At 37.3% G+C, this 24,103-nt stretch overlaps 1 protein-coding gene across 1 annotated transcript; it reads left to right on the top strand.

Moving 5' to 3' along the window:
• Positions 1–266: 266 nt before the first annotated feature.
• Positions 267–23,622, top strand: LOC126259451 (proteasome subunit alpha type-4). The gene is made up of 7 exons (XM_049956272.1): positions 267–388; positions 2,863–2,905; positions 18,667–18,829; positions 18,916–19,082; positions 19,166–19,296; positions 23,189–23,312; positions 23,398–23,622. Exons 1-7 carry the CDS (start codon positions 386–388, stop codon positions 23,538–23,540), a joined length of 774 nt encoding a protein of 257 aa, XP_049812229.1. The 5' UTR covers positions 267–385; the 3' UTR covers positions 23,541–23,622.
• Positions 23,623–24,103: the final 481 nt, after the last annotated feature.

Below are 24,103 nucleotides of genomic sequence, written 5' to 3'. Positions count from 1 at the left end.
AGATGGTTTAAGAGCGACGATATCTGAAAATGATACAAACTTCGGAAATGGTAGTGGCTGGAAAAGTTGTTTGTGGTAGTGATTAAAAATAATATTATTTTGTAATAACTGACAGTCACTGATGTTCCATAGGATTATGGTTCATCTAAGGGAAATCATATGAGTGACTGGCTTCATAAAAAAAAGCTGCCCGAAATTTTCACGGTGTGTTTCGAACCTGTAATCAATATCTCTGACAGCGGCTTTGGCTCGAAAAAGTTGGTGAGCCTGTACGACAGTGAATTGTTTAGCGTGAGTCGAGTGTATTTGCTTCGTAACGCGACTTCAAAGTTGCTGAGAAATATTGTGGTTGTTTTCAGTTTTAGTGTACTGAAACCTCGAAACTATGGTAAGTAGCATAGGAGTTTATAACTGTCTGTTAATGAGTGCCTGACGGAACCTGATGCTTTAAGCAACACACATTCCCTCGGTGTTGAATTTGCGGTTTATTGTATGTGTGTAGCATTTCTGTAAATAGTCCACAGAAAACTCAGTTTCAGCCTCAGAATGTTGTAACTATAATTGTTTAGCTCTCCTTTCTCGTTGCGTGTATTTCAAAATAATGTAATCCCAGTATTTGAGAACTGTCATTTATTTCTTGTCAAGATCGTGTATCGAACCACTTTGGGATGCGTGTTGCCAAACATAAAAATGAGAGGAGAAATACGTTATTTAATATTGTAATTGCAGTTATCATATTTGAATAATCCCATGAAAAGTGAAACCAAAATGGAAAATTCCGAAGCCCAGTAGAATTTGTTTTTAGTACGCAGGCACCATACGAGTTTCTCGATTTCATGGCATCCTTTACCAGAAGAGGGTGGTAGAGATGTTATACGACACGTTTCATAAAGTGTTAGATTTTGTCTGCTCCTGTCATATTACATCTGTAACAAATGAAACGAAAACATTTGCCTCGCACACGTAATTTTATATTAAATTAGACAAAAATTTGGGTCTTTTTATTTAGCATGGAAATGTAAAGAGGTATGAAGATTTCAACTCATTGGCATTTTATTTATTGAACTCCTCAACTGGTATCGACGGAATAATGAAGGGACGGTAAGAGTACTTAGAGTAATGCAGAAAGATTAGATATTTTCAGAATGTTGAAAAACGAATTGCTGAATTTTCTTGGTCACTTTCTTTTATCAGAAGTAAGCAAACCTTTTTCTTTTAAATGACAAAACCTTAATGATTCATCTAGCATAATTTGTGTTCTTGAGATTGATTTCAGTCAGAACTTCACTATTGCTTACCGGCATGAGGTGCAGAGCACGCACTGGAATAATTAACAGATCTCTATTTACACAGCAGTTGATTACAAAGTTACCATTCCAGTTTCATACGCTATTTTAATTGGTTATCTGCATCATGATAAGCAAGCTGTTGTGCTTTTATTCAGAAAATACTAGAGAAAATTATATTATTAAAGTGATGGAAAATATTCTCTGATGGAGCTGGCCAACATTTGAAACAGCAGCACACCTCAGGCAATATAACTTTCATCAAATAAAATTGTAGTCATGTGTTAAATTCATATTTGCTATGTACTCCTATGGAGAGGGAGCTGTTGATAGTGTTGGAGGAATGCTGAAGCATGTGTGGTAGTGTATGACAATTAGACAAGCACTCATTACTGATACATCATTCTTTGTATAACATGTGGAATTTGTAACTGATGAAGTTAATATAATGGCAGTTCCAGAAAACGAGTTAAAGAACCATGCTGACCAGTCACGCCAGTAGTGGAGTGATATAAATCTCTTCCAAAAACTGAAGTCCACTATGTCTGCACCATTTGAAAATATAGAGTTAAAACTGGTTTGTTGTCTGAGAAAGATAGCACACATCCATTTCACACCTGCAGGAAGAAGCATTTGGATTCTTTCAGAACCATTTGCAATGATAAAATCTTTCCCTGCCTTTGGTCAGTGGGTTATTGTTAAACTAGAAATCTGGAATAGGATATTTGCACAGATTTGTCATCAATGGAGAATGTGAACAAATAAATTCTCAAGGAAAGTAGGGAATAAATTTGCATGGACAAAAAGGGATGATACCAATGAAGTTCATATTTTCCCAAGTGTTGAGAACTTTACAAAAGCATACCATAGGTTGTCTGGAAATGTTATCTTTCACTGAAATGAAATTAAAGCTTTAAAACTAAATCTTGTTCCCTGTTATCCGAATGTTGTTCATATATATATATGTCAGCACATAATGATTTTAATGTGTATAATTTCAGTCCTTCAGTTAAAGTTAGGTGTTTAACACTAAAACATTACATCTGTAACACATTAATTAAGGTAACTTTATTTAATGTTTGATATATTTTCATAAAAGTTCTCTCTTGTTTATATAAAACCACAAGATTCTGTTTTTACTCAAGAGTCTCTAAGATATTACAAAACTTTCAAATATTTGTGCATTAACATCCAATTTTCTGAGTTATTCCTGCAATGCTACATTATTATTTCTTTAGTGGCGGATGAACGCAACTTGCTTCATCAAATCTCGGCTGTATGTAGTTCATGTTAAGGTCTATGTAGGCCTACATAAAAAATAGTAAATTTTCGGTTTTGTCCCGAACAATGGTATCATATAATCATAAAATCAGTTTGTCTTAGGTCATCCAGTTTAGTTTTGTTTACTGTATCTGATGATAATTGTGAACCTAATAAAGTTACTTCCTCATTTATGTTCTTTTGGAAATGTGTGGTTGAAATATTACACAAGACTAAACATTAAATTTTTTTGGGTTGTGCATAAATGATTTTAAAAATATTGGTTAAAATTATTATTGTTTTCTTTGTTTGACAGGCACGCCGGTATGACACGCGAACAACAATTTTTTCTCCTGAAGGTATGTTTGACAGTCTTCCAAATTCAAGTGTCATTTTGTACGAAACTCTAAACTTCCCATTGTTATGAAGTAATCTTGTAGAAATCATGTAGTTTAGACTTGTACTGAAAATAGTACAACAATATTGTGAAAAGGAAACTCGATACTCACCATATAGTGGAGATGCTGAGTCTCAGATAGGCACAACAAAAAGACTGTCACAAATATAGTTTTTGAGAGAGAGAGAGAGATGTGATTGCAGTCTCAGCAGGCAGCTAAGGCCACAATGCCATACACATAGCTTCTTGGTCTAATAGAACTTAAATGTTGATACTCATTTCATTCCTGCAGGAATGAGCCATTAACAGCAATAACGACTTATTACTCTGGAAGGAGGTGTATATTTGAGTAGTGCATCTCGTACCTTGCTGATACAATTCTTCAACTCCTTCCTTCTCCTTCGAATCTTTTCAGAGGTTCTTGTATGGTACAGTGGAAGTAGTGCCTTGTTTGATGCATAATTGTTAGTGTACCTGAATCCTGATCTGGCATACAGTTTTAACTTCTCCATACAGTCATTATGGGAGATGATCTACTAAGACTAAAACAATTAATTGTGGGTAATTTGCCATGCATAGATTCCTTTTTCCTTCTATTTCTTCATTTCATCCAAGAGTAAACAAATTGTGGAATATGCTGATAAGTTTATTTGAGCAGATATTTGTTGTTGTTGTTGTTGTTTTCAGTCCTGAGACTGGTTTGATGCAGCTCTCCATGCTACTCTATCCTGTGCAAGCTTCTTCATCTCCAAGTACCTACTGCAACCTACATCCTTCTCAATCTGCTTAGTGTATTCATCTCTTGGTCTCCCTCTACGATTTTTACCCTCCACGCTGCCCTCCAATACTAAATTGGTGATCCCTTGATGCCTCAAAACATGTCCTACCAACCGATCCCTTCTTCTAATCAAGTTGTGCCACAAACTTCTTCTCCCCAATCCTATTCAATACCTCCTCATTAGTTACATGATCTACCCACCTTACCTTCAGCATTCTTCTGTAGCACCACATTTCGAAAGCTTCTATTCTCTTCTTGTCCAAACTAGTTATCGTCCATGTTTCACTTCCATACATGGCTACACTCCATACAAATACTTTCAGAAACGACTTCCTGACACTTAAATCTATACTCGATGTTAACAAATTTCTCTTCTTCAGAAACGATTTCCTTGCCATTGCCAGTCTACATTTCATATCCTCTCTACTTCGACCATCATCAGTTATTTTGCTCCCTAAATAGCAAAACTCCTTTACTACTTTGTGTCTCATTTCCTAATCTAATTCCCTCAGCATCACCCGATTTAATTTGACTACATTCCATAATCCTCATTTTGCTTTTGTTGATGTTCATCTTATATCCTCCTTTCAAGACACTGTCCATTCCGTTCAACTGTTCTTCCAAGTCCTTTGCTGTTTCTGACAGAATTACAATGTCATCGGCGAACCTCAAAGTTTTTATTTCTTCTCCATGAATTTTAATACCTACTCCGAATTTTTCTTTTGTTTCCTTTACTGCTTGCTCAATATACAGATTGAATAACATCGGGGAGAGGCTACAACCCTGTCTCACTCCTTTCCCAACCACTGCTTCCCTTTCATGCCCCCTCGACTCTTATAACTGCCATCTGGTTTCTGTTCAAATTGTAAATAGCCTTTCGCTCCCTGTATTTTACCCCTGCCACCTTCAGAATTTGAAAGAGAGTATTCCAGTTAACATTGTCAAAAGCTTTCTCTAAGTCTACAAATGCTAGAAACGTAGGTTTGCCTTTTCTTAATCTTTCTTCTAAGATAAGTCGTAAGGTTAGTATTGCCTCACGTGTTCCAACCTTTTTACGGAATCCAAACTGATCTTCCCCGAGGTCCGCTTCTACCAGTTTTTCCATTCGTCTGTAAAGAATTCGCGTTAGTATTTTGCAGCTGTGACTTATTAAACTGATAGTTCGGTAATTTTCACATCTGTCAACACCTGCTTTCTTTGGGATTGGAATTACTATATTCTTCTTGAAGTCTGAGGGTATTTTGCCTGTCTCATACATCTTGCTCACCAGATGGTAGATTTTTGTCATGACTGGCTCTCCCAAGGTCACCAGTAGTTCTAATGGAATGTTGTCTACTCCCGGGGCCTTGTTTCGACTCAGGTCTTTCAGTGCTCTGTCAAACTCTTCACGCAGTATCATATCTCCCATTTCATCTTCATCCTCTTCCATTTCCATAATATTGTCCTCAAGTACATCGCCCTTGTATAAACCCTCTATATACTCCTTCCACCTTTCTGCCTTCCCTTCTTTGCTTAGAACTGGGTTGCCATCTGAGCTCTTGATATTCATACAAGTGGTTCTCTTCTCTCCAAAGGTCTCTTTAATTTTCCTGTAGGCAGGATCTATCTTACCCCTAGTGAGACAAGCCTCTACATCCTTACATTTGTCCTCTAGTCATCCCTGCTTAGCCATTTTGCACTTCCTGTCGATCTCATTTTTGAGACGTTTGTATTCCTTTTTGCCTGCTTCATTCACTGCATTTTTATATTTTCTCCTTTCATCAATTAAATTCAATATTTCTTCTGTTACCCAAGGATTTCTATTAGCCCTCGCCTTTTTACCTACTTGATCATCTGCTGCCTTCACTACTTCATCCCTCAGAGCTACCCATTCTTCTTCTACTGTATTTCTTTCCCCCATTCCTGTCAATTGTTCCTTTACGCTCTCCCTGAAAATCTTTACAACCTCTGGTTCTTTCAGTTTATCCAGGTCCCATCTCATTAAATTCCCACCTTTTTTCAGTTTCTTCAGTTTCAATCTGCAGTTCATAACCAATAGATTGTGGTCAGAATCCACATCTGCCCCTGGAAATGTCTTACAATTTAAAACCTGGTTCCTAAATCTCTGTCTTACCATTCTATAATCTATCTGATACCTTTTAGTATCTCCAGGATTCTTCCAGGTATACTACCTTCTTTTATGGTTCTTGAAACAAGTGTTAGCTATGATTAAGTTATGCTCTGTGCAAAACTCTACCAGACGGCTTCCTCTTTCATTTCTTCCCCCCAATCCATATTCACCTACTATGTTTCCTTCTCTCCCTTTTCCTACTGACGAATTCCAGTCACCCATGACTATTAAATTTTCGTCTCCCTTCACTACCTGAATAATTTCTTTTATCTCGTCATACATTTCATCAATTTCTTCATCATCTGCAGAGCTAGTTGGCATATAAACTTGTACTACTGTAGTAGGCATGGGCTTTGTGTCTATCTTGGCCACAATAATGCGTTCACTATGCTGTTTGTAGTAGCTAACCCGCACTCCTATTTTTTTATTCATTATTAAACCTACCCCTGCATTACCTCTATTTGATTTTGTATTTATAACCCTGTAATCACCTGACCAAAAGTCTTGTTCCTCCTGCCACCGAACTTCACTAATTCCCACTATATCTAACTTTAACCTATCCATTTCCCTTTTTAAATTTTCTAACCTACCTGCCCGATTAAGGGATCTGACATTCCACGCTCCGATCCGTAGAACGCCAGTTTTCTTTCTCCTGATAACGAAGTCCTCTTGAGTAGTCCCCACCCGGAGATCCGAATGGGGGACTATTTTACCTCCGGAATATTTTACCCGAGAGGACGCCATCATCATTTAATCATGCAGTAAAGCTGCATGTCCTCAGGAAAAATTACGGCTGTAGTTTCCCCTTGCTTTCAGCCGTTCGCAGTACCAGCACAGCAAGGCCGTTTTGGTTAATGTTACAAGGCCAGATCAGTCAATCATCCAGACCGTTGCCCCTGCAACTACTGAAAAGGCTGCTGCCCCTCTTCAGGAACCACATGTTTGTCTGGCCTCTCAACAGATACCCCTCCATTGTGGTTGCACCTACGGTACAGCCATCTGTCCAGTGATGTAATTCCCATTGGTAGTACCGAGCGAGGTGGCGCAGTGGTTAGTACACTGGACTCGCATTCGGGAGGACGACGGTTCAATCCCGTCTCCGGCCATCCTGATTTAGGTTTTCCGTGATTTCTCTAAATCGCTTCAGGCAAATGCCGGGATGGTTCCTTTGAAAGGGCACGGCCGATTTCCTTCCCCATCCTTCCCTCACCCGAGCTTGCGCTCCGTCTCTAATGACCTCGTTGTCGACGGGACGTTAAACACTAATCTCCTCCTCCTCCCATTGGTAGTGGAAATGTTTCGGCTGCCTCCACTGCTGTCACACTCCCATTTGAACTCAAACATAATAATATGTTGGAAATACTCAGGTTTCTCTACTTTGCACCCCATTTTTCTAGTGTGTGCAGCTCCACACACTATCTCCATATGACAAGATGACAATATGTAAACTCGAATAGAAACAGTGTACTACAAATGAAAATGACAGTTGGTAAATAAACCATAGCAACAGGCATACCAAGATGCAGAACAAAAACACTGTTGTCTTATGCACAAGTGTGACAGGATATTCCTCGCAGCACATGAAGGGCAACTTGTGGAATATAGGTTGCAGGAACCTTAAATATGCAGATTCTGATGCTGGAACATGTGACTGATGAGAATTTGAGGGCTGAAAATGGATTCCATAAGTCATGAATTTATTGGCAAGTTGGGAGTAAAGTCCAATGCCAGAACATTGTAGTGAATAGAGAAAATGGTTAAACATGACAGAGCATCACACGTGTAATGCTGGACTAGGCACACCTAGTCTGTTATGAATAGCTGATGAGCTGTGATGTTCTGTTGAAGTTCCGTGGCGTCAACACCATAGTGGAAAGGCTCTTGAGGCTTTCTTTTCAGGTCTCAGCTGGTGACCAATCATTTACAAGGGCTTTTGAAAAGATTGATCCATATTCAAAGGACTATATGTTCTACTTAAAGACAGAAACTTATGTTAAATTTGTGCTTGCACATAAGACTAAAAAGTTATTTTCAAAACAACACTCAGATTTTACAAGGGTGTATCTTTTATATACTTGCACATAATACGTTAGGGTACTGTTTACCATTATGTTTAGGATCACAATTTCCATTTGTCTCACAATGGGTGTGTGAAAACTAGACAGTAGTCAAAATCACTCCATACTTTAGCCAGCCTGTCTGGAGTTACTGACTTAATTGCTGTTATGTGGCATTGGAAAGGGAGGTACACAAATGAAGTCTTCCACAAATCCACAAAAAAAGTCACATACCTTGAGCTAAGGTGACCTTGGAGGCAAATGGCACAATGTGAGATATGTGTGCTTCTCACTTTGAGGGAAGTGCAGTGCAGTGCAATAATGTTGACCAAACTCACAACACACAGTTTTAATTTGATTGCAGCTGTTGAAGTGGAGAACACAAAATTCCTTTTGGTGCTATGTGTTACTGCCACCTCAACTCGTTGTACATTGGGTAATGAGTGAGCAAGCTAGTAGTGCCAGGACAACCCCTACCGGTAATGGTATGAACTGGCAAGTTACAACTGACACCTAGGTAAACTTTTAGTTTAAATGCAAAAATTAAAATTTCCAATAAGTTTTTTAATCTTCATTCGTACAGAATACATAGTCTTGTACAATCAGATAAATCATTTGGAAATGCTGTGTATTTCAGTACCATACAACACTCCTACTAAAATAAACTGTTGCCCACCAGAACTTCCAAGTGCTTTCTAAGGAAAACATGTTAAAACACACTACACCAGTAGTAGTAGTAGTAAAGGAATTGGAACAATGCATTATCTGACTAATCTTTATGAATAGATATCCTTAACTGTTTTGTGGTTAATTACTAATCATCATTTTACATTGTGTATCCAAAGCCTTGGAATACATAGTTTGTCAACTACTTGATTGGATACATTTAACTTCTGAGACACTTATCTCTGATTTTTGTAAACACATGCCACATTGCCACATAAATGCTCATATTAGTCTAATCCAGGGCATAACAGTGCGCTGATTTAGTGTGTGAGCACTTGAGCCTGCTCACACTCTTACTTGCAAGCAGACTCGTTGCAACGTGGTGGAGAGTGGGGAAAGGCACTCACAGCGTATGGTCACAACAAAACAGGAGCATCGCCAACTGCAAAAGAAGGGAGGGTCAGTTTTGACAGCGGTATCATTGAAGAACAGCAATGACGAGTTAGCATTGTGTCACTCCAACAGTGTGTGTGCGCATTTGAATCCACAGTGGGAGGAATCTTATCTATTTACATAAAAAAATGAGAAAGCAAAATGTGTAGTGTATCATGACACACCGAATGATTTCAGTAAGTTCAGTTTACAAAGGCACTACTTGTCTTAAATTGTCATAGAATATCAAAATGGAAAATGTCATGGCATCTAAAAAAAGCTACAAAACTTAAAAGGAAGCTCTCTGAAGAGGAGAAAGTAAAATCAGTTGAATCTGCCATTTGGATGAGCTACAGAACTGTACTACTACTACCAATGTCCTTGGACCCTTCCACAGTTGGTGATTAATAAAAGAATGCTTGGTAGTCGCAGCTCGACATTTGTGTCCACTTCATGTAGAACAGTTTTGTGCAGTGTCGTTATTGGACATGACAATCTTGCCCCCACACAGATAATGACAGTTGATGTTAAGAGCCAGCTAGCAAAAGAGTTGGTTGCTTATTCTTTAGCACTTTACAGAGGTGTAGGTATCACAAGCATATAGCTGAATGTAACTGTCTTGGCAGTGTTGAAGAAAGTGTAGAAAATAAAGGTCTGTCATGGCATTTATTAATTTGTCGACAGGGGGAGTGCTAGGCATGTTGGAAAATAAACAGGATTATCAATGCAACTGAATTGGAAAATGAAAAGCTTCCAGTACCCAATTTGTGCTGATTTGCAGATTGAAGTAATTGATCTTCTATGTGACAGGGAGCACAAAGACTATCCAGTTTCCTCCAAACATTTCCCTCAGGATTGATTTCCTTGTTTACACAAGTCTCTTCACCCTGGATGGAGTGGTACAGTAGTCACGGCCCACAGGCCTGCATCCATATGCTCTCACAGCATGCTGGCTATGAAGTCCTGGTCTGGTCAGTAACTGAAAATATGTTACAAATATTTGTGAGGTCATGATACATTACCAGAGTTAAGTAAATAATTTGATGCTTTCATCTTTGATATCCTGCCTACAAGAAAGTGCTGGCTATTTTTTTCAGATAGTGCACTAAAGCAATTTGGAAGCCATTTGAGAAACAGTCAACAAAATGCTGATCCATCCGGGAAGAAAGGCATCCAAAAATGCCATGGGGTCAATCCATTTAAAATCACCCAATATGAATAAAATTTGTTGCTCAACATTTTTGATTTTCTTGATTTTTTTATCATGACTTCCCTATAGACAGACATTCACAAAACACTGTTTTAAAAAATTTTATAAGCCATAGTTTTTTTCTGGAAGCTGTTTTTACAATGAATGGCGGTTGGGCAAATTTTAGCGGAAATCGACATTTGCGGAAAGTGTAATTGCCATGTTATTTTAAAAAATATCAGAATAATTCAGAAACCAGTGTGCCCAGCATGAAATGAACTTCAGGCATAATTCTTTTAATTTTTCTATCATGCAAGAGAGTCACTCAAACTCTATCTGTAAAGACTCTGAAAACATTTATCAATCCTCACTTTTTAAGGCCTTCAATTTTCATGAAGGAAGAGAGACTCACTAATAATATGTTATCTCTGTGTTGTGTACTTACATAACTACCTGTAGTAAAAGTTGCAGTCCTGAGAATGCAATCCTGTTTTTTCTAGAGCTTTTCAAAAATGGCCAAAACCCTTCTAACTTCAATTTTCACAGGTCAGTATCTAAAAAGGGACTGAATGAAAACAAGTGGAAAATTTTACAGAATGTTCTTTATTCTCATGGGAATATCTCACAAAAAATTGACTGAGACTCAACTACATTGAGAGTAATAGAGCAGCAAATTTCAGTAAAAAACGCTACCCCTCTACAAGCTTGTGCAGTGCTAAGTTAGCAAACAAGGGCTTGAAATTATTACAGTTGACATGGGTCAAATGATGTTTAAATCATTACATACCATAAATGATCAAATATTTCTACTTTTAAATAACAATGGGCAGAGATAACAATTGGTAAGAGTTCTAATTCTTAAAATTAATGGTACATTTGTTGTACTACACTTGCATACAGTATACACATAATAATGTTCCTCCATGTATACAGATTTAAAACTTCAGTTGTAACTACTTGCCAGCTGCAATTTTCATTAGGGAGTTAAACAAACACGATATTTCATTGCATAGTTTATCAGTTATGTTGTGTGTTCTACCAGACACTGTTGTGAGTTCCAGTGGAGTCAGCTTTCGTACTATTTTATTTGCAGGCACCCAAGAAGTGTCATTTTTGTAAAGTTGGAAGGCAGTTCTTGGACCAGAAGGGTGATAGAAATGCACTAAAACATCATTGTTATCTTCACTTTTCTCTTCAATTTTTCCAAGCCACCACTTCTCATCATACATACAAACAACAAAATGGTTATTTGTAAAAGATGATACATTTGTAAAAAGTATCCAAGTTTGATGATCATCAAAGTTGGAGCCTTTGGAAATAACAAAACATCTTATTTGATTGTCACTTATGGGAACATATCTGTGATAGCTTCTTGTTCCTTTCAGTGGTAAACAACAATCAAATCTCTGTCAGCTTTGCTTTGATTTATTCAATTTCAGCTGAAGAAACAAATATATATCTAATTCCAGTAATATTCTGTTGACAGTATTTGAACAAATCGTGTGGAGTCAGGATCTGTCTGTACAAGGTCTTTGAAGGGAAGCTCGTGTAACTTCTCTCTTTGTTGTTCCGCCTATCCCATCGCAAGAATTCTTTCCATGTGATGAGGCAAAGAAATTCCACTCTGCTGGTAAACCAATATCATTTTTGTGTTTGGCAGATATTAATGAAGTTTTTCTTATTTTTGTACTGGTTGCTTGTGCCATCACTAAAGTAGATTATCTTTTCAACATTACGTATGATATTCTTAATTTCTCTAATGAGGTGATGTTGAAATGTTGTGGTATTATGTTCTAGGTGGTCACTAATTACACAAATAGATTTGCAACACACGTTGTCTTCTTTTTTAAAGTAGATGACAAACGGATGCAGTGTCGCTTATGCATTAGTCCAGTGAAAACTTTTGAATTTCGCCCTGTACTGTAAATGTATAGTTTCCTGCATAATCACCAATCACTAAACAGTGGGTTTCTTTCAAGTTTTCTTTCGTTTCCTTAAAATATTGAGCTTGAGCTTTTGAGATAAAGTGATGGGATTTTAAAAGCGCCAGCTTATCGACAAGAGACTGTAAAAATTCCTCACTGGGCATTACCTGTGTAATAAGCTCAACTCTTGAGAGAAGAATTAACCTTTTCTGCTTCTGCACCTTAACATTGTCAATCACAGTTGAAACACATTCCTTTTTACTAGGACACATGAGACTATTGTCATCATCCTCATAAAATTCTTTAACACTATTAATAGCAACTCCACTTATTTTGTTGGCACCTTGTCTTTTCGAAAGTTGTGGTAAGATACTTTGATCCATAACTAGCAGCCTAGTTAACTTCACCATGTATTCAGATGCACCAAATTCCTCGGTTATTTTTTTCTTTGACCATTATCTTGGCAAAAGGCTATTTATCTTAATTTTGTCATCTTTACTGGAAACTTTGAATTTTTCTTTCATTTTGGTAATAAGTATATCATACTCACTTTGTACATTTTCTGTACTATTCCATTCTGAGCATCTAAGTCATTATGGAAAGATTCTTCCAATTTTCGCTTGACAGCACTTGTAATTTTATCAGTTTTTCTTTGTAAAGCTGATAGTCGCTGGTCTTTGTTGAGATTTGTTATTTTACGTAAAGGAGATAATTCCAAAGTTTCACAGATTGATTCTGCTTGATGCAAAGGATCATCCTCAACCAATTCAAAAGGCCCAGGAAGAAATTCAGGATCATTCTCAACACTAATTGCCACTGGTTTATTTACAAATATTCTTGATCTGCAAGTTGGGCATAGAGCTTGTCCAGGAATTAGGTTAATATCCACATTTTTGTTTTTTTTTGTTTAGGTGTTCAACTAGTATTGTACGCAAACAATTTTTAACTGGCTTTTTGTGAGTACCAAATGGGTTACAACACTTTTTACCAAAAATGTGGTTGTATTTGTCTAAATATTTATCTTTTTGGTAATGACAAATATTAGAAATTTCTTTCGAAATTCTTAATTTTAACAAACATTGTTCTTCAGGTGGCAAGTCACTCACTCTTATTAATTCTTGATGCACTTTCTTCTTGTGGTGTTGTTTATGGCACTGTTCACTTATTGGTTCACCCACAAAACAACTCATTTCAATACTTGAAAAATCTACTATTCTTGAAAACAGTTCAAGATGGGAGACTTCAGATCTACACTTACAAAACTCTTATTCATTTGTTTATTGTCTTGGGTCCTGCAAAGAAAGTAATATGAAAAGCAACTACAATGGAATTCACAAAGTGTCTGGTAGAACACACAACATAACTGATAAACTATGCAATGAAATATCGTGTTTGTTTAACTCCCTAATGAAAATTGCAGCTGGCAAGTAGTTACAACTGAAGTTTTAAATCTGTATACATGGAGGAACATTATTATGTGTATACTGTATGCAAGTGTAGTACAACAAATGTACCATTAATTTTAAGAATTAGAACTCTTACCAATTGTTATCTCTGCCCATTGTTATTTAAAAGTAGAAATATTTGATCATTTATGGTATGTAATGATTTAAACATCATTTGACCAATGTCAACTGTAATAATTTCAAGCCCTTGTTTGCTAACTTAGCACTGCACAAGCTTGTAGAGGGGTAGCGTTTTTTACTGAAATTTGCTGCTCTATTACTCTCAATGTAGTTGAGTCTCAGTCAATTTTTTGTGAGATATTCCCATGAGAATAAAGAACATTCTGTAAAATTTTCCACTTGTTTTCATTCAGTCCCTTTTTAGATACTGACCTGTGAAAATTGAAGTTAGAAGGGTTTTGGCCATTTTTGAAAAGCTCTAGAAAAAACAGGATTGCATTCTCAGGACTGCAACTTTTACTACAGGTAGTTATGTAAGTACACAACACAGAGATAACATATTATTAGTGAGTCTCTCTTCCTTCATGAAAATTGAAGGCCTTAAAAAGTGAGGATTGATAAATGTTTTCAGAGTCTTTACAGATAGAGTTTGAGTGACTCTCTTGCATGATAGAAAAATTAAAAGAATTATGCCTGAAGTTCATTTCATGCTGGGCACACTGGTTTCTGAATTATTCTGATATCTTTTAAAATAACATGGCAATTACACTTTCCGCAAATGTCGATTTCCGCTAAAATTTGCCCAACCGCCATTCATTGTAAAAACAGCTTCCAGAAAAAAACTATGGCTTATAAAAATTTTTAAAACAGTGTTTTGTGAATGTCTGTCTATAGGGAAGTCATGATAAAAAAATCAAGAAAATCAAAAATGTTGAGCAACATCGCCTGGGTGATTTGAAATGGATTGACCCCATGGCCATTGCTTGGTTCTGCTGTTGATCTCTTTATGTTTAAAATACATCCCTCCCTCAAATACCATTTCTATGCCAATTACTTAGAGCATAAGTGCGAAATTGAGATACTAAAAGTGCTATATGACATCTTCAGCACTGTTCGTATGTATGGATAACCTGGACTTAAATTGGTATGGAAAAACATCCCAGATTGTTTTGCTATCTTATCTGAAGCTAATTATTCTTGAATGCTGTGAATGAATGCTTGCTTCCAGTTTTGTTGTTAACATTCTTATGTGGGGCACTGTTAATGATTTGGATGTAAAATTTGGATGACACACAGAGAGATAGAAAGCAATGTCACTGTGGGTGTGTGCTCTCTCTCTCTCTCTCTCTCTCTCTCTCTCTCTCTCTCTGTTCTGACACTATATGTGAAACAAGCTAGAACAGTCATTTTTTACACTGAATCTTTTCTATTACAATATAAACAGTATAACTCACAAATTGAAAACAATATTTCCTGAATTAACTGCAATTGTCTGAACTAACTGCAAGTGCTGTTTGAGTTATTTCTGCTAATAAGTCATGTGACAGGTAGAACAAGCCAGAGTCTGTCATAACGTGCTACAGTTTTTCTTGTTCACAGCTGATGTAACCAGTGGTTTGAAGCATTATTTTGGCCTATCCCTTACAAGAATGCTACATCTATGCATTACCTGGTTACTGCCATGCAAAAGGGGGAAAAATATCATAAAGATAGGTAGAAAGTATTTCAGTTTCAGGTGACTCCTCTTCCCATCCTGTTTTCAGAAATGATGTTGCATTTAATCATAACCTTTTTTGCTCAGAATAGTCATTTATGTTTTATTACTGTTACTAAATCCAATACAGATGCTGAACAGTATTAAGACAGGAAGCAAAATGTATCAGAAAAGTTGATTATTAAGATAATGGTTCCAGTGAGACTTGGAATTTTAACAGTTTGTAGTGTAAGAAGTTCAGTCATTCATGCAGTTTTGAATTTGAGGATTTACATAAATTCTAGTGTTTTGTTCTGATTCTCAATACAGTGTACAAAAATTTTGCTGCCAACATGTATACTACATTCCCCTGTTGAAGCTTTTGTCTGTTTTATGACTTAATGCATTGCTGGTAATCAGTCAGATTGGCCCATTCAGTCCATTCTGTTCAAGTATGAAGTCTATCCATGCAGCTACTTCTTTGTGAATTAGTAGTATGAGGTTTTTAACTAGGAAGGGGGAGAGTACTAACTCACTACAAACCCTCCCCCCACCCCCCCACCCCCACCCCACCCTGTCTCCCCTCTGATCTTGGAGACCAGACACATTCATAATTGTGTGGTTTCATACCTGGTGAGTAACTTACCATGGCTGAGGAATCACATTTATCCCTGTTCCTTTTCAAGTTAATTTTCCTCGATAAATGATTACATAAAGATGGAGCTACATTATCTCGCCCCCTTTCCCCAACCCCCCACCCACACCTACCTCTCTCTCTCTCTCTCTTTCTGCATTTATGTATTCCACTGCTTTTTCACATTGTTCTAAACTGTGACTGTTTCTGTTGTAACCATCTCATTTTAAATGTTATGTATTATATAAAATATGACAGGTTAGGCCACTTGTGGTGTTGTGTATGCATAGAATATGAAGAAAGCCTGGTTTTATTTAAGAGGGGGTCTTGTGACCTGATTATTGCTAGGCTAAATAAATTTATATTTGTAATCATAGTGGCACTGCAAATGCTGGTGTGTTTGGAAGAAACATGACTGGTAAGGAGTGCATGGTGGTGGTGAGGGGCGTTTACTAATGGTAGACGTGATATAATTGGCAGATGACTGCTAAAAATCGTTTGACAAAGGAAAGTAGTTAAATATTGTAATGAAACTGCCAACAGACCTGTAGATCTGAGTTACGTAAAACTACCAATTTTTTTTTTTTCAATTTTTCTTTTGTAGAAAAATCACTCAGAATGACACAGCTAATTGTCACTCAGGTGGAACAGTGCCCTGTCCATGCAGTATTATTAAGGATAGATCTATCAGTGGTATTAGTGCATGCACGGTGTAAGACTGATGAAAATTCATGGTAACAGAAGTGTAAACTGCAAGCCTTAGGCCCTCCACACACGGAGCGACTCAAAAGCAACTTCTTGCTGTGTGAGTTGGTAACAGGTCAGTAGCGAATCACTTCATGTGCAGTTAAATAGGGCTCTGTAGATGGCATGACTGCAGAGTCTCACCAATCAATTGCTTGCAACACATTGCCAACCAGCTGCTGATGACTTGATGCTTGCATTGCCAGTTGAGTCATGTCCTCGAAAACTCTGTATTGATTTAATTTGAAGATGAATGAACGGGTTGTGAAAGTTAGCTCCATTTGGGAAGTTGAAAAAATCCCATTTTACTCAACTACAAGCTCGAAGGCTACTGCAGAGAGATTTTACAGAGAAAGCTATTGTAGGAGAGAATTGACAGAAAAAATGTGGTGCACAGTGGGGAAAGAATTTCATGTAAAGTTTAGTGTACTGTATGTCTGTTGTTTACAATAAAATTTTAAAATTACTAGTATGTTAATGGAAGCAAAAGTACAAAATATTGTAAATTATACTGATAGTATTCTTTTGTGTGACTAACAGCCTTTTTTTGTTCTGTAAAAGTAATTCTCAAGTGGAAATAAACAGTGAAAAGCCACAAATCACTGATTATGGTGTCCACATGCAAATGATTTAGTTAGCATAAACCACCACCACCTCATTTCCATGTATGTAACTCTCAATATGTTTGGGTTTTCAAAGTAAATGTCATGATGTTTTATGGCAAAAGAAAACAACTCTGCCATATCAGTGCAGCAGTATTTAATCGTTCTGTAGAAAGCTATGAATTTTGAATCTGCCTGTTACAGCTCCTTGACTGCTACATGTGCTGTATGAACGAATCCAGAATTTTCTGCGTTTTCTTATTCATATGTAATGATCATAATAGAGAACCACATATTCCTCTGAGCTTGAAACTGTGCTTGACATGCCAAGTGTAACAAAAAAGACACGCTGCTGCAACAAACAACACTCCCTTTCCTCCACACTTGCACACGGCAACTGCAGTTTCTCGTTTCTTACTTGCCATGTTTGCAGAACTGTGTTTAAAGCTAGTCGGCAACTAGTTGCTCGTTACTTTCCTTTCCAGTCACTCCGTGGGTGGATGGCCTTATACACATTGCTTTTGGGCACACTTTTAGCTTTGTTGTGCCTTTGGAAATTACAGTAATATTATATGCACAAGAACTAGCCCAGTTCCAAAAGGAGAAGCAACCTTCGAATCTTAACTTGTGAAGCCATCTAGGAGGTTTCAACGGACTGAGATATTAGCATGCTCTGATGTCATAATATTGTGTTCAACGCATCCATACAGATACCTGGTGTTAACGCTATACTGAATTTAAAAATCACTAAGAGTTGAGACCAATAGTAGTACAGACCAGTAGCTACACAGTCTTTGTTCTACAAAATAAAACATTATCCATTATGGGCTGCACAAATTTCAGTTTATTTGCTATAGGCCAGTTTTGATTTTATAGTTATTATAAAGCAGTATGTTGCTTGATAATGACTGTCGAGTTGCAATTGACCATTAGCACATAAACTGAAAATTGTGCAGCCCCCCAAGGGACAACAGCTTTCTTTTGAAAACTGTATAGTGTCTGTGGACCCACGTACAAACATTTATGTAGTCTTTAAAGTGTCAAATTTGTCTATCGGCCATTGCCAAAAGAAGTTTATTTATGAGAAAAACTTTATTTTTTCTAAGTATTGGTTCATTTTTGAAAGGGGTCTGGTATGCATGCCATTGAGTGCTCTGAAACAACCACCACCACCACCAGCATAATAGCTCGGGAAGTTATGAAGCTCAAACAGGCTATGACCCAGACTGTGATAAATTTTCATTATTGCTGCATTTGGATTGTGATCGGTTATCTGAATCCATTTGGGTGTTAAGATGTTGAAAAGGTATTGGACTTGTTCTTGTAGTCTGTTGCAGATAAACACTATACTGACTTACATTAAGTACAGTAAATGCTAGTGCAATGAAGGAAAGGTGTGAGTAATTTGTTCTCTTGAATTGTTGCTGCTCCGGACAGTGGATCAATGATTTGTTGAATAATTTAATCATTTTTAAAAACACTTTCAGGTCGACTTTATCAAGTTGAATATGCAATGGAAGCAATCAGCCATGCTGGCACTTGCCTGGGAATTTTAGCCAATGATGGAATTTTGTTAGCTGCTGAGAGAAGAAATACAAACAAACTTCTTGATGAAGTTTTTTTCTCAGAGAAAATATACAAACTTAATGAGTAAGTTCTTACAGCTGTTTGTACTGTATATTTGTTTTTGGAGTGTTACAGGCCATCTGGATTAAAATTTTTGTTTTGTGTTCCAGTGATATGGTATGCAGTGTGGCAGGCATAACGTCAGATGCTAATGTACTTACAAATGAACTTAGGATGATAGCTCAGCGTTACCTGATCCAGTATGGAGAATCAATCCCGTGTGAACAGCTAGTTTCCTGGCTCTGTGATGTTAAGCAAGCTTACACACAATATGGAGGTATCATGTCTCACTTAAACCTTACTTCTGGACCAGATTGTGATTGTAGTCTATTTGATACTTACGGTGTGCCATTTCACCAGGTAAACGTCCATTTGGTGTTTCCATTCTGTATATGGGATGGGACAAGCATTATGGTTACCAGCTATATCAGTCTGACCCTAGTGGAAATTATGGTGGTTGGAAGGCAACATGCATTGGAAACAATAGTGCGGTTAGTATTTTGCTTTATTAATGACATGTATTTACTGTTGTCTATATTTTGTCCTCTGCTGCTGCAGCTCTGTATTAAGAAAGCAAGCAGCACTGGCAGTGTACTGAAAATGTGGTGTAGAGGAGGGAGGGACAATAGAAGGCTATTGAAAGTTGAATCCAAGGTGGATGGTAGATGACTAATAAGTTAAAAAAAAATTGGATAAAATCGAAAATACGCAGGGAGTGAGTGTGATCAGCAGCCATGTTGCATGCACGTTGCAATTCGAAAAAGGGTTTTACTAATGTAATAATATGAAATGATATTTGTTGTGTAATTTAACATTATTTGCAGTTGAGGGCTTATATACATAAGTGCCAACAGTTTATACCTGCTTAGTTATGACAGAGATAGAATTACAACATTGTTGTATGAATTCCTAATGTAACATTGTTCCTTCCACAGTAAGGAGACTTCCTCAAGAATGGCTAGCAATGATCTAATTGAGACATTGCCCTCTTCACATAACATCAGTTTTTCAGTCAAGAGTATGTTGTTTTCATATTTACAGGGAAAGTGCTGATGTAATGTAGCTTTTGTTTAGACCTAAAGAAAACAATTAATACTTTTGACACAAGATGAGTGTGTTATCTGTGTGTGTGTGTGTGTGTGTGTGTGTTGGAAGATACTCAGCGGTCTGGTACACCTAAAATTTGCTGAAGTTCTGTAAAATCTTAATAGTAGTACTTGCATAGTAACTCATCATGAGTAGTGATATACTTGTTCTCAGAATAAATGTGCCACTCTGGCCATATTAAGAAAAAAATTAGTAATCTAGTAAGTAGTGGCTGATAATAGTGAAAATCTCTGTCTGAAAGTACATATGCAAATACCGAGAGAGAGAGAGAGAGAGAGAGAGAGAGAGAGAGAGAGAGAGAGAGAGAGAGAGACGATCTTAATTTTTACATAAATGAAATCACATATCAATTTAAAAAAATATAAGTGATATTTTAAAGATAAAATGTACATAATTTTCAGCAATACAGGCCTTATATCAGTCGATCAAAACAAGAGCATACAGATATTTCAATCTCTGCAGCAATAAGAAACAAAGCAGTATGATCATAAAAAAGACCATAGTTTCTAAATTACAAAAGAAACAATTTTCTTTGAGTGTTCTTTGGTTTGGTCGCATCTGAGATGCGACTTGTATATCCATTTACAAATGCTCATAAAATTCCTTTGTCCCATGTCTTTGTTTTTTACATCATTTTGATACCCAGAAGACTTTACAGTATACAGTGTTTAAATCATACCTGCTTCAGCTGCTATTGTTGTTTCATCAGTGGCCAGTCAGCCAATGTCTAGCCAGGCTCAATGCAGTGTGCATGGTTAGTCAGATCGTACTGTGTGTTTATTGTTGTTTATGCCATATTTTGCCAATATGAGCACTGACTCTTAAAAACAGAAGAGGAAATTTGTTTCTTTGATAATGAAAGTTTTTGCCCTGAAAAGACTGGACAGAGGGAAGACCATAAAAAAGGTAGCAGCGGAGTTGTGTGTATGCAAAGTAACAGTGACTCTTCATGTAATTGTAGTTTTCCCAAATTTGAGCTCTGCTCGGTTCCAATTACCTTGAATACTGAGGATTTAATGTATGCATATCTGTCTGTGCGTCTTTCGTTCGTTGACAAGAAATGAGATCACTCTTGTCAGTTCGACGGATTGGAAACCTTCAGTAGATACAGGTCTTACTGAACACCCTCAGCACAAAATATCCCTCTGCTAGCCCTTTCTTACCCTTTAATGACCATGCTGTTGGTTTAAATTTGAAACCAGTGGGCAAAGTTTTGTCAGAAGAGATATACTTGGAGCATATGATGTGTGACATAGTTTAGGACAAGGTTAGTTTGTTGTTTATTTTTTATGTAATTGTTGTCAGTTGCACTGCTCATCTTAATGAAACGTAGTCCGTAAAGATTTTGTTTTGCATTAGTTACTGAATTGTCATTTGAGGAAATGTGGGTTGCAGGTCCAAGTGAGGTGGCACAGTGGTAAGGCATTCTTCTTGTGTTCGGGAGAACTACAGTTAGCCCTCATTCAGACATCCAGATTTAGGTTTTCCATGATTTTTGCAAATCATTTAAGTTGAATGCTGGGGTATTTCCTTTGGAAGGGCCCCCTTGGGCCTTTGTGTGTGTGTGTGTGTGTGTGTGTGTGTAAAAAGTTCCTTGGCTACACGTGGAACCCACTGTTTACACCCAAGCTGTGACCTCTCTGTGCGTGCAGAGGAGTAGATATCTCTCTGTTTGGGGGCATGTGGGCTCTGGGCAATGGCCTTCAGACCAGGAACTCATTAGTTGGTGGGGCTGAGTGGTGCACATTTTGTGGGGGGAGAGGAGAGAGATCTCATGTTCAGAGCAGGCAATATCACGACAGATACCTAGATAGATACCTGGAGCAATCGGAGAAAACAGGTAGCTGTGTGGCTCCAGCTCTCTCTTCAGACATACCCAACTTTTTCAGTGCAGTTGTGACCCTAAGAACTAGACCTCCATGGTCAAACCATGAGAGGAAAACAAAAATAAAGTGAAAAGCAGGAACTTTTCCCCTGAGTTCCTGGTTTGCAGCCAGTCTGATGGAGTGTTTATTCTATCTGCTATGCCAAGGTTCTCTTTGGAGAACTTCGAAACTGTATTTGGAGAAATCTCTACCCTTGGCAAGTTGTGGAGTGGTTCAGTGTTGATTAAAACACTGTATCCAAACCAGTGAGGAGTATAACTAACTTAGTAATGTACCTATTACTGTACCACGCCATAAGAGCCTGAGCGTAAATAGGGTTTTTGATTTTTCAGCAGGATATAATGCTATAGACAGAAGAGGAATTATGTGAAAACTAGGAGAAGTGAAGGGTTCACTTCGTATGTCATTTGATACATTGAGGCCGGCCAGACAATGAAGTTGACACAGGAGTGTTCAATCCTCACTTTTGATGAGGATTAGCTTCCTGAGAATGTCGTGTTCTATCACTGTGAAGTAAAACTGTATTTAACACTCCAGATACCATGTTTTAAATGCTAACACTTGGCGAATATACATCCTGGAGTGTAATCTACTCAATTTATGGAGACTGTTTGGCTACATTATGAAAACCAGCCATGTGAGCAACCATCTTCCTGTGTGAATTGCAGAGGAGACCACCTCCCCAATCCTTCAACTGTGCTACTGTAATTACGGAATGTAAACATAGGAATTTAAGGTCTCCCATCACATCTCATATTTTGAAGTTTGTAAAAAGTGCAGTCATATAATCTGTCCCAATGGTATCAACTTTTAACACTACTGTGGCCATATTATAGGCAAGTACATACTCGCTGTATTCCTTGGGTATCAACCACTGATAGTTGTAAAAGTATCTACATGTACATAAAGTTGCATTGATGAGTTTTTCAGACTTCTTTGAAATGATTGCTGGTGCGTTTACGTGGTTGTGTGTGTGAATGTGTGTACTTTTGCTGGAAAGAGAGGTAGTGCTCGAAAGCTAGTGTGAATGCCGTTTCCTGTTGCTCTGCTGTGCTCTATGCATTGATCCACAGCAAGTGAGTGGTTCCCGTTTCCTTATTTTGCATGTTGCTCCATCCAGGAATTTCCATTATTGTTATCCAAATAATTTTAATTTACTTGAAGGAAGATAAGTGTCTTCTCTGCTTGTCCTGGTTTTTTTAAATTCTATTTTAATAATTGCCTTTAAGAATATTTTAGAAACATGTTAGAATAAGCGATAGTGTTACATAGCACTTCGTTTGCTAAAAAGAGTAGTCATATCTACAGGACTGATAATGACATAATATTTTAGAACAAAATATGTTTTTATTAAGTAAAATTTTTAATTTTTACTTCACTTGCGTTTTAGGCTGCTGTATCCAGTTTAAAGCAGGAGTACAAGGAAGGTGAAACAACACTGAAGGATGCCCAGGCCTTAGCTATAAAAGTCCTTAGCAAAACTCTGGACATGACGAAACTTACTGCAGAAAAGGGTAATGATGAACTTGCTATCAAAGGCAATTTGTATATATTGAACAAGGAACAGATAATCTAAGCTGTTGAAATTATTCATTTCAGTTGAAATGGCAACACTGACACGTGAAAATGGGAAAACAAAAATATGCATCTTACCAGCTAAAGAAGTAGAAGATTTAATAGCAGCATTTGAAAAGGAAGAGGCAGAAGCAGAAGCAGCAAGAAAGGAAAAACAAAAGTCATAAAATAATTTTATTTCTAATTGTTATATTTAAATTTTTCTGAAGTACAGTTTTCCAGAAATATAAAAAATATTCTTTTGCACAATTTACTGAAGACCAGTTTAACCCTTTTTCCCACCTCCTGTTTATATCTTCTGTTTTATTGATTTACGAGGTGCATTCAAGTTCTAAGGCCTCCGATTTTTTTTCTCCGGACTGGAAAGAGATAGAAACATGCACATTGTTTTAAAATGAGGCCACATTCATTGTCAATACGTCCCAGAGATGGCAGCACCGTACGGAAGATGGAATTTTACCGCCAGCAGTGAGAATGAGAACTGTTTTAAATACTTAAAATGGCGACGTTTTCCTTATTTGAACAGCGTGCAATCATTCGTTTTCTGAATTTTCGTGGTGTGAAACCGATTGAAATTCATCGACAGTTGAAGGAGACATGTGGTGATGGAGTTAGGGATGTGTCGAAAGTGCGTTCGTGGGTGCGACAGTTTAATGAAGGCAGAACATCGTGTGACAACAAATAAAAAGAACCTCGGGGTTGCACAAGACGGTCTGATTACATTATTGAG

This window comes from Schistocerca nitens, chromosome 5 (assembly GCF_023898315.1).
Source record: "Schistocerca nitens isolate TAMUIC-IGC-003100 chromosome 5, iqSchNite1.1, whole genome shotgun sequence".
Classification (NCBI taxonomy): domain Eukaryota; kingdom Metazoa; phylum Arthropoda; class Insecta; order Orthoptera; family Acrididae; genus Schistocerca; species Schistocerca nitens.
Note: the sequence above shows the minus strand (reverse complement) of the source record. Positions and strands in the feature narration are given on the sequence as shown.